The sequence below is a fragment of the Aedes aegypti genome, chromosome 1 (genome assembly GCF_002204515.2).
Source record: "Aedes aegypti strain LVP_AGWG chromosome 1, AaegL5.0 Primary Assembly, whole genome shotgun sequence".
In the NCBI taxonomy this organism is placed as follows: Eukaryota; Metazoa; Arthropoda; class Insecta; order Diptera; family Culicidae; genus Aedes; species Aedes aegypti.
The window spans coordinates 174,996,440-175,008,705 of record NC_035107.1 but is presented as its reverse complement, the minus strand read 5'-3'; the positions used below and the strand labels follow the sequence as shown (position 1 = coordinate 175,008,705).

The window sequence follows — 12,266 nt, the reverse complement described above, 5'->3', positions numbered from 1 at the left end:
AATGTTTGATGAATTCCTGGTCAGATTATTGTTGAGGGGCCGTCCATTAATTACGTAAGACAATTTTGACAGTTTTTCGACCCCCCTCTCCCAACATGGTAAGATTTTTTGTATGAAAATCAAAAATAACATGTATGGCGCGTAAGAAATCTCGAACACCCCCTCCCCCCATAAACCCTTACGTAATAAATGGACCACCCCTAAATTACCGATGAAGTTCTTGGGAAATTGTGAGACAAAAAAATTGGTTTGTTGCACAAGAAATTTTTTATTCGTAAATGAGTGGTACGATTGACGGAATGGACGTTTGATCGAATTTGCTTTTTAAATGAGTAATAGGTTGTTCTTACGCTGTAAAATTACGCTGTTAAAATAATTATTGGTAGTGAATTTTCGAAAGGTCCGTTTATCAAATGGATATCATATGTGTACTCATGGGGAGTTCCATAGTGGATTCTTTTCATCTTTTTGAAAACATTTGTTAAGAAATGGTGGGTGGTTAATAGTTCTCTGCTGAGTTTTAACTAGTTGTTCAGTGCATTCTTGGTAAAGTTATTGGCGTATTCATGGAGATCTGCATGACAGATTTTCCAGAAATCGTGGAAAGCTTTTTTTTGATAGGCCCTGATGGAATCTGTTCGATGTGGTCAGGAATGACAACATATATTTACACAGGACCTATTCCTCATTTATGGACATGTTCTGTCGAATTCACGAAGATTGAAACATCACACGGCTTGTTTTGGCAATAACACATAAATACCTCAGTGAGTCGCTGGCGGAAGCTGTTCTTTGAGCTCTGAAGTGGTTATTAAGTTGTTTCTTCTTTTATTGACATGTTATTTTAAATTCACAAATCTTGAGATGTTGCACGGCAGGTTTTCGACAAAAAAAAAATGGAAATGTCCCCAAGGAGGGCCTCGCGAAACTTGTGCCAGGAGCTCTAGAGTGGCCATATCTGTTCATACCGAGTTTATTCTTCATTTACTGCCAAGTTCTCTCGAATTCAAGAAGATTAAGACGTACCACGGAATGTTTAGGACAAAGAACGGAAATGTCCCAAAGAGGCCATGGTGGAACCTGTGTTAGGTGCACTGGAATGGCCAAATATGTTAATATTTCTTTTATTTCTCCTTTATTGACATGTTCTTCCGAATTAACGAAGATTCAGATATCGCACGGTATGCTTTGGACATAAAACGGAAATGTTCCCAAAGAGGCCCTCATAGAACCTATGCCAGGAGCTATGGAATAGCCACATCTGTTGTTACTGATTTTTTCTTCTTTTGCTAATATATTCTCCCGAATTCAGATTGAGACGTCGCACAATATGTTTTGGACATGAAACGGAAATGTCCTCAAAGGGGCTTAGCGGAGCCGGCTACGGTGCTTCGGAACGGTCCACTAAGGAGTCATCCATAAATAACGAAACATTTTAGGGGAGAGGGAAATAATCAAGAATCAACCTTCATTTTCAAGGCATCAACCTTCAAAATGATGTTTCCAGCAGCACACAGACCACTCTTTAGTAGGTTCTTAGTGCCAAGGGGGAAGTGGTCAATTAGGAGCATATCTGGAACCATATCAATATGGGCATAAAACTTCATGTTTTTCAAAGGTTATGCTTTCGAAGCATTTTTAGCACCACCGGCTACCATGGCCACTCTATAATAGGTTCCAGGTGCCCCCGGGGCCTAGATCTCATGGAATTTTTCCATGACAACCGTGGAGATGCAGAGGTGATCTCGGTCTCTAGTAACAACGGTAGTCACACTAACATTCCTTCCCTTCCCCGATGATCGTAAGGACACCAGCGCTGTTATTGACTTTTAAAATTGGAGCTCTTGATTTGTGCACATTGAAGAATGGTAAGTTAATCCCAAGCCCCATTCGTTAAATCTATGTGCAACTTTGATTGTTCTGGTCAATCACGAAGTAGCAACTACGAATTATACGGTCATCTATGCTCATGCTCAATTAGTGAAAAAATAAAAACGTCATTTATGGATGGTCCCTAATTCAAATTATGTTTAAATGATGACAATCGATCATTATCTGACGTTTTACATACTTTACAACTTCGGTGTTGTAACTGCAATAAGTAAAAAATAATCACATTCCAAAATTTGTTACTCTCGGAACATCTCCGGCATGGACCAGAATTTAGTATTGTCGATATATGTCAAATAACTGATACCTGTTTAAAGTCAACTGAGGGTGGTCTCAAAAATACCAAATGATAATTCAAGAAATGGCAGCTATATGAAAATACGTCGGGTACGTAAAAGTTAAAGTAATTCAAGTTAGTAATTCCATATCCTCACCCACCATTGGAAAGTTAAGTGTTTTTAAAAATTATTTTTATTTATTATTATGTTTTATTTAAGAAACTTTACCATTTGTCATGGCATTCGTGTCTGTTTTAAAAATTGATAACGTTAGCCGAGCAAAGCCTTGAGATCATAATGTAAACTAATTTTGATGTTGTAATGTCGCGAATTTTAATAACTCAGTTTGTTAACATTTTGATCGTTTCACAGTTAAAACATCAAAATTGTAAGCTTAAAAATGCCATGAAATCAGAAATCAAATTGAAATCTATTTTTGCTATCAGTTAAAGCAAATTGAAAACTGTTTCATATCATAGAGGGCATATTGAGAACTCACTGTGATATAAATATTTTCTATTGATAATAAAATGTGTCTGCGACTAGAGTGTGTGATCCTTTGACCGCGATGCTTGCCCCTGTGGGGGCGGGTGAAGCGGTCTGGATTAATCGTGTAAGTTGTGTCGTTCGCGTAGTGCCGTGGAATAGTGAAAGTACATTATTGGCGTTGTGCAGTGAAATTGTATGTTCTTTTATATCTAACTAATCAAAACTTTTCTCTCAGTAATGGTTCGAATATATCAGGTAAATTCAAAATTGATATTTATATACTTATTACCATATGTTATTTATAATACTCTAAATTGTCGAATTGAGCTCATCCTCCTATACACCCTACCCTACTAACACAATCTCCCTATCCTGTGACGTTTATGAAGATAGTTTGGGTTCCCTGTATCTTCTTAAAAAGACGTTAAACTTATATTCCTTCTCTTTCCCCAGCAATTGTAAGGACGTGGCCAGGTGTATAATGTGATGCTTGTTTTGTTTATTTCTATTATGTAGAAAAAGACGCTCATTCCAGACTTTTTTTTTTGCGACACTTGCTTTTCAATAAAATGTAATTTAATAAGGGCCCTAATTCCTCTACCGGCAGCTTCATTTTTACCGCAAAATAAATATTCAAATCGTTATCGGCCGCCAAAGGCATTTTATATGGAAAATGTTGGTCCCCCAAGGAACATCTTCAAAACCAGATGACCAATGATCAACATCAGCACAGATCCTAAAACTCGAAGAATTTTTTGAGAGCTTGTGAAAAAATGATGTTAAAATATTGAAAAACAAAAAAGTTATAACGATTTGAATTTGAATTTTGCGGTAAAAAATTGAGCTGTCGGTAGAGGGGTTAATTGTCTGTAATATAAATCAAATCGGTAAGTATTGAAATAAACGAATAGTAGACCAGTAGAGAACGTAATATTTTTAAAATTGCATAAAATCAAAATTTTTCAGGGATGTTTCGTTTTGACATGGAATGCACCACACGCAAGAAACTTTGTTCATTATAATGTTAACTTGTATGATCTCCATTCTCTATCCGTGTCTTCGCAGTTGCTCCCCTCAATATAAGACTGATTGGTGCACGCCAACCCCTATCGGCCGGTCATCGATACGACCTGCTGTGCCAAAGTGCGGGTTCTCGGCCGGCAGCCTCCATAACATGGTTCCTGGATGGAATTCGGCTCGACAGAAGCAAAGAAACGGTAATGCTTTGAACTCTAAAATTAAACAACCGAATCCCTGTTGCCTCACACAGAGATATTGTTTTTTGCATTCACTCTTCCTAACGCAAGCAGACGTCTGCCGATGGTAATCAAACCACGAGTACGCTGTCGATAAGCCTTAACCGAACCGATGCGGGCAAGTATCTGTCCTGCAAAGCGTACAACTCCTACGTACCAACCACCGAAGCGCTGGAGGATGGATGGAAGCTCGATATACAATGTAAGTTATTTGAGTTGCGTTGCTTGTTACAATGTGATTACCTTTTATGACGTGCGTTTGAAAATGATGAAGGAAAATGATGGGATAGACTCTTTCGATAAAAAAATTGGTTATTAATGCATCATCTCAGAGTCCCCACGCCCCCATTCAATCTTTAGTTTGACACGCGTAGATAGTGACATAAGAATGTATACAGGTCATAAGAATAAAGGCGAACTAAAATTAAATTGGTACGCACAAAAGACATGCGATTCGTGACTCAATAAATTTAATTAGTCCATTATAGGTTGCTTTGCAGTACTTCACCACCACCGGCAGGTAGCGAATGATCCTTTATTCACCATAGAGTTGTTAAGTATAATGTAAATCTATTCAAATGCTCAGAAACAACGAGCTACACACATGGTTACCAATGGCTTTTAGGGCAAGATCATAAATTATGCGAGATTTCTTCCATTTTGCCCGAATTTTGCTGGTTGCTCTTGACTGCCCCACCGCTTCGTCGAAGTCGCCTTTGAAATTTCCCAGTATTTTTTGATTGGTCGAAATCCCGGGCAGTTCGAAGAATTCATTAGCATGGAGATACGATTTTGATGGTAGCATACCACCACAGACAAACAGATGCAACGCTCGAATTCTTTTCATCATAAGTAAGCGCACTTATCGTTCATGTTTGACGTTTGTGCATATCGAGTTATATCATGTTGGTTAAACACAGTATTTTAGCAGTGGGTGTTAATGTTTCTATTTTTTAAAATGATGATTTTTCTTATTGCCACGTCTGTTTGTCTATGATACCACTATAGAAGTACCTTGGAGAAAAGGTCAAATTGAACCAAGAGATGATTATACCCCTACGCTGGCAGATAAACGGTCATACTCGTTTTTTCAGGCATTCTTTAATTTAAATTTGGAATGTCATCGTTGAGGATGTGACGAATGGTCTAGTTTACGCAACAAGTTGCAGAATCAGTATACATCGTACCTTCAAGCTGTGCGTATACGAATTCTCTCTGCTCTTGGATTTTTTTTTAAATACTACCGAAAGCAATAAAACAGTACTTTTCAGTGCTAAAAAAAAGTCCATTTCAATGCTAAAATTAAAAAAAAAAACGGTACTTTTCAGTGCCACTAAAACAGTACTTTTCAGTACATTTTTTTTCTACTATTGATCCCTTTACGTACCTCAATTTTTCGTTCAACCCGTTGGCGGTGATAATCTTTCTTGGACACCGTCTTGGGGAAAAAACCTCTCAGGAGGTCTCGTTTTCTCTCGTTTATTCACTAAACATGGATGCAACCTCAAACGAAAGGCAGGGTGAATCTCTGAATTCACAACTTCCTTCCAAAAAAGTGGGATTTAAAACTGTCACTAAACGTGGCAAGAATGGAAGGAAGGACGTTTCTCCGGAATGCGAACTTTCATCCAAGGGTGATATGAATAATGTTGATAATTGCATCAAAATGAGCAATCAGTTCGATGCTCTAGACAAATTTTCCGAACACCAAATCGAAGCAGCCTCTAGCCCAGGCTCTTTGATTCAAGTGAGGAAACAAAGAGTGCCGCCTATCGTGGTCAGTTGTTCCGAATTTGGGGGATTCAGGCAGGAGATCTTGAACTCCATTAGGGGAATCAAGGTTTCCATCCAAATCGCAAAGAAAGGAGACTGTCGCGTTTTGCCGAAAACTCTTAAAGATCACGAACTTCTTCTCAAACATCTAGAAAAGAAGAAGCACAATTTTTTTACTTGTGACGACAAAACTGAACGTTTGTTCAAAGTCGTCTTGAAAGGTTTCTCAAGTGGCTATAAGTCACCTGAAGATAAAAAAAAATTGAATAAATGATTTACTTGGATTTTCCCCAGTCCAAGTAATCATAATGAAAAAAGAACCCAATCTGGCATTGTTCGAAAAGGGCTTTCTCAAGAATATTAATTTGTTCACTTAAAAAAAAAGATCTAAATAATATTAAAGCTTAAGAAAAAGCAAAACTTATGTTCGATGTCCGTGTGACATGGGAACATTCCCAGAAACCTGGAGGAAATTACCTGAACCCCTTTTGATTTTGATTCTGATCATGTCCCTGTTACATTTCAAATATCCCATGAAGCGATTCTCAATCCTATCAGCTCCACTTTCAATTATTTTCTAGCCGACTGGAATATATATGAAACATAAATTGACTCTAATCTTGATGTTAGCATTTTACTTACAAACTAAACTTGATATTGACAATGCTCATGAAACTTTAACAAATTCCATTGTTGAAGCCAGGAGCATTGCAATTCTAAAATGTGAAGTAAAATTTGAATCCGTGATTAAAGACGATGATTTTAAACTCTTGATCCGCCTGAAAAACGTGAGGAAAAGGCAATTTCAACGCACTCACGATCCTGCTATGAAAATTATATGGTAGAAAGAAATCAAGAAACGTTTTTCACAATTAAGAAACCAAAATTTTTTAAATCAGGTTTCTCAAATGGACCCTGGCTCTAAGCCCTTTTGGTAATTATGTAAAATTTTGAAAAAAACCTCAGAAGCCAATAGGGTATATAGGGTGGCTTAATAGGGCAATCAGGGTAAAACCGACACTGTGGGTAAGCTCGACACCCTTTGATTTTTCATGTTTTGAGCAGATTTTCATGTAGTTTCCACCTGAGACGAGACTCGCGAAGTCGGTCTTCTTTTTCTACGGTTGCTAAGATTTTCTTCTTCGATTCTGTGTTTACACAAATTTGTGAGCAAGATGTTCAAGCTTTTACATGAACTCAATGGCAAAGATGAATTGCGATTGCATCGTTCCAAGTTCAGAAAACCTTTTCAAGTTAAATTTCACATCCGCAAACGCAGTAAACATTGCAATAACAAATGTTTTGCTTGTTTCGATTTAGTTTCGTCAGCGCAAATCAAATGGAATATTTCGCTGAATGTTTTTTTTTTATTAATGATTCCAATACTCTTCACATATTCGCCCACAAAATCAACTGGCTGCATCTGACAGCGAAATCTGGGCTGCATATGACGTTGCTTTTTTTCCTCTTCGCGAGTCTCGTCTCAGGTTTCCACCACGCTCTATCTTAACTTGTAAAATGTTGTGTTTCTAATGACATTACAACTGACGCTACCAATAAACTGCCAAAATAAACAACAAAATCATATTGGATAACATAGAAGCAACAGCAGTTGTAATATTTCGCTGTTATTCTTTAACTATTTTGCGTGTGAACTTTTTAAAATATCATTATTTGTTCTGCGTCTACCTTATCATTTACTATTATTACGTTGATACAACATGAAGGAGAAATTAATTTTTGATTTTTCGACAGCATAAAAAGCTATTGAAAAATAAATGTCCACTCGGGGTAAAATCGACACTTTCATTTGAGGTAAAATCGACACCTTTCTTTGCTTCACAATCTAACTTCAGGTAATCTTTCTAATCGAAAGACTATCTCTGTAGTTTATGTGAGTCTTTATTTTCGAATTCCAGTGAAGTTCACGGATGGCGAACTTGTTAACATGTAAAATATGACACCATATGGCTTGCCACAGGCTTTCATTACGTTTAATAAAATGTATTTCTATGTTATCACGTTTTAACTTATTTAATGAAGCTTGGTGAAATTTTTCTCAATAAAAATTGAAGAATTAATAGAATTTTATGCAAGCGAAATACATATTTTCACATAAATTAATCTTTTTGTTTATTTACAAACCATGAGGTTCGACGGTTTTTATTATCTAAAAATAATTATACTTCTCTGTTTTGTTAAAATAAAACAGTATTTAGTTCCACAACCAATCATTCGCTACAACTTCATCTTCGTAAGCACTTCATGAACACAAATTAATAATATCCATGTGTATTCACCCCAACTTTAAAATCTTAGCATAAAATTTTCACATATATTTAGTGGATCTTTTGCCTCTCCTCAATAATTTACGTAATATGTGAAAAATCCTTTGGAGGAAACGGTTATAAATGTCGAATGTCCTGTTCAAAGCATTATTTTAAATGTGCATTGTGATCGCCGTTCACAACGTATAAATTCTATTCAAAGTGGATGTGTCGTGTTTACCCCAACAGGGTGTCGATCTTACCCGCACTCTCAATTGTCTCAGCTAAAATTGATGAAATATCAATTTGATCCAAATCAATATATAACCTCTATATATCATCCAGCAATCGCAAGGATTGATAGATTTATAACCAATATGTTATTCTACAACAATTTTAGGTTCGTTTAACAAGCGAAAGTACACAAATTTTATCAATAAGCTTAGGGTGTCGGTTTTACCCCGAATTCCCCTACCGGCATTGAAAGAGGAAAACATGTCATTACTAAACAATTGCGAAAAAGCACAAAAACTTGCTATGCAGAGTTTGAAAGCGCGCACAATTTTAATTTAGTACTTACTAGTCCAATTGAAAATCAAATTACTCAGGACTTCGAATATATTCTCAATCAAGAGAACGTTTTGGAAAATGCCTGTGAGACTTATTTGGAAGAAGTAAGAACTATTATAAAAAAAATCTAAAATATAAAAGCTCCTGGCGATGATGGAACTATCTACGTCCTCATCAAGAAACTTCCAGAAAGTAGCTATTTTTTCTAAGTTGATATATTTAACAAATATTTTCAATTAGCATATTTTCCTGACAAATGGAAAAATGCTAAGGTTCTTGCGATCGTCCAATCAGTTTGCTCTTTTCCATCAGTAAACTTTTTGAAAAGGTCGTTTGAACAGAATGATGGCCCACATCAACGAAAATTAAATTTTTGCCAATGAACAGTTCGGATTCCGCCATGGACATTCGACCACTCAACAACTTTTACGTGTAACAAATTTGATCCGTTCCAACAAATCTGAAGGTTATTCTACTGGTCTTGCTCTTCTAGAGTACAGTAGTAGTAGTAGCATTCAACAGTGTTTGGCAAAATTTAAAACTTTAATTTTCCAACATACATTGTTAGAATAATGCAAAGTTATCTGTCAAATCGTACACTTCTGGTTAATTATCAGAACTCCAGATTTGAAAGACTTCCTGTAAGAGCTGGTGTTCCTCAAGGCAGCATTTTGGGACCAATATTATACAATATTTTCACATCTGACTTACCTGAGTTACCTCAGGGATGTCAAAAATCGTTGTTTGCGGATGACATAGGCCTCTCCGCCAAAGGACGAAGCCTGCGTGTCATCTGTAGTCGATTGCAAAAAAGTTTGGATATTTATTCATCATACTTGCAAAAATGGAAGATTTCTCCTAATGCTTCCAAAACTCTACTAATAATTTTCCCACATAAACCAAAAGCTCTTTATTTAAAACCTTCAAGTAGAATTGTTGTCACTATGAGAGGGGTTCCAATAAATTGGTCAGATGAAGTTAAGTATCTAGGGCTCATGCTGGATAAGAATTTAACTTTCAAAAATCACATTGAGGGCATTCAAGCCAAATGTAATAAATATGTAAAATGTCTCTATCCCCTTATCAATAGAAAATCAAAACTTTGTCTTAAGAACAAGCTTTTGATATTCAAACAAATTTTCAGGCCAGCCATGTTGTATGCTGTACCAATATGGACTAGCTGTTGTAATACCAGGAAGAAAGCTCTGCAGAGAATTCAAAATAATATTTTGAAAATGATTCTGACGCTTCCTCCCTGGTATAGTATCAATGAGTTACATAGAATATCCAATGTTAAAACATTCGAATAAATGTCAAATTAAACAATTAATAATTTCAGACAAAAATCGTTACAATCTTCTTCGATTAATGCGTTATATATTAAGGTTAAGTTAGGTAAAGTAAATTGAAAACATGTTTTTTTTTCTCTTATAAGCAGGTGAAATCAACTCACCTGTAAAAAAATCTGAACTGCTACGGCAAATGAAATGTAATATGTTGTTAACAAAATGTTAATAAAATCTTAAATTTGTTTTACCAAATTTGGATGATAATGTTTGGAATGATTCTAAAAAATAAATTAAAAAAATAAATAAAATTAAAAATGATGGTTTCTACAGCAGTAGTCGTATATTCATCCAAAGCGGCTCACTGAATTGGATAATTACGATTCGTTCTGAGAAAATCGAGTTTGGAACGATAGACGTACAACATATTTTACAATTTCGTAGGTTTCATAAACCAAATCGTGATGTATGCACCATTATTTTGCATTTTCTGAGAATTGCTGTTTTATGATACATTGCGCAACTTCAGTTGCGTAATGACTATTATGACACTACATAACACAATGTAGGAAAGTAGGCCGCTTCATGGCAAATTGGCGTGATGAAAAACAGCCTATTACGATGGGAAATTGCAAAAGATACTTGACGGCTACATCGTAGCGTCACGCCATTGCAGAAAGCTTCATCTTCGTCGGTGATACTTCTTTAGTTGCCCGAGACGTTTAGGGTTAACAGTTCCATTTTCACAATGTTATTTATTTATTTACTTGGTTTTACATCAATTAGCTTGATAAAACCTCGCCAAGAATATTTCGCCAATACGCTCGGTTCATGGCCGCTTCTCTCCATCCCCGACTGCGACCTACTCTCTCCAGGTCCTGATGCACCTGGTCTATCCACCTAGCTCGCTGCATCCCACGCTTTCTTGTTCTGACCGGATTCGTGGCGAACACTATATTTACTAGACTGGTGTTCGGCATTCTTGCAACATGCCCTGCCCAGCGTATCCTTTCAGCTTAAGTCATCTTCAGGATACTGTAGAGTTGGGCCTTCGTGTTTTCCGACTAACATTGGTGTAAACCGTCAGCAAGGATCCGAGGTAGACGAAGTCTTCCACCACCTCGAAAGTATCTCCGTCTATCGTGACACTGCTTCCTAGGCTGGCCCTTTCGCGCTCAGTTCCGCCTGCCAGCATGTACTTTGTTTCCGACACACTCATCAATAGCCCGACCCGTGTTGCTCTGCGTTTCAGGCGGGTGAAAAAAATTTGCCACCGCTTCAAGTTTCCTACCAATAAAATCCATGTCGTCCGCGAAGCAAACACATTGTCCGGATCTCGTGAAAATCGTGCCACGACTGTTAACTCCGGCTCTCCGTATGATACCTTCAAGCGAAATATTCAACAACAGGCACGAAAGTCCATCACCTTGTCGTAGCCCACCGAGACTCGAACGAACTGGAGTGTTCGCCAGAGATCTTCAGGTAGTTTTGCACACCGTTCATTGTTGCGCACGGAAAAGATCTGGTTCGCTGTCGAGCGGCCGTCGATAAAACCTGCTTTATAACTTACCACGAACTCCTTTGCTGTAGATGATAGACGACGGAAGAGAATCTGAGAAGCACTTTATAGGCGGCGTTTAGGATAATGATTGCCAGATAACTTTCACACTCCAGTTTGTCACCCTTCTTGTAGGTAGTGTATATAACGCCTTGCTTATACTTCACCGGTAGCTGTTCCGCTCTGACTATCAGCCGATGCAGACATGCCGCCAACTTTGCTGGGCCCGTCTTGATGAGTTCAGCTCCGATACCGTCCTTGCCAGCGATCTTAATATTTTTGAGCTGTTGACTGACATTCTTAACTTCCCCCATCGAGGGAGCTGGTTGGTTTCCACTTTCCGCTGTACTGACGTAGCCATCGCCTTCGATGTGCTGATCTTTTGTACCTGTGTTCTCTGCGCCATTTAGGTGTTCAAATATGCTGAACCGACAAGGAATTGAACCGAGGCATGTTAAGCATAGATTTGAGTTGTAACCGTGGACTTCACTACTAGGCTATAGATAAATCCTTTCCGGGGTACCGCCCAGACCAAAAGACAAATAACAGACGCTGTTGTGAGGCACTCCTAACATGAAGTACAGCACGTGCGGGTTCATTGGAAGTCCTCCAAATACTATTTCTCAATAATTGTTTTTCTTCGTTGTCGTACCTGCAAAACAACTTTCATGTTTTTCTAATTTTGTCATTCTGGGTAATTAGGAACTATTTGATTAGTCATCCAACAGAGATTGGTTACATATACATTTTTGGTTGAAAAAATGTGTATCACAAATTATTGAATAATTATCCAAATCTATTCTTCCAAGCCTTATTTTTTTGTTAAACCAGTTGAACACTAACTACTGATGGTTTGGAGATATTTTATTTTCAGAATATTTCGCCCATAGTTCCAGATG

At 37.4% G+C, this 12,266-nt stretch overlaps 1 protein-coding gene across 2 annotated transcripts in view; it reads left to right on the top strand.

Annotated features, from left to right (window-relative positions):
- LOC5574581 (protein turtle) overlaps positions 1 to 12,266 on the top strand; it is a 756,452-nt gene that overhangs the window by 657,866 nt on the left and 86,320 nt on the right. For both annotated transcript variants that reach the window (XM_021853722.1, XM_021853716.1), the window contains exons 6-7: positions 3,723 to 3,874; positions 3,968 to 4,115. In XM_021853722.1, coding sequence (XP_021709414.1) covers positions 3,723 to 3,874; positions 3,968 to 4,115 — 300 coding nt within the window. The remainder of the gene's footprint in view (positions 1 to 3,722; positions 3,875 to 3,967; positions 4,116 to 12,266) is intronic.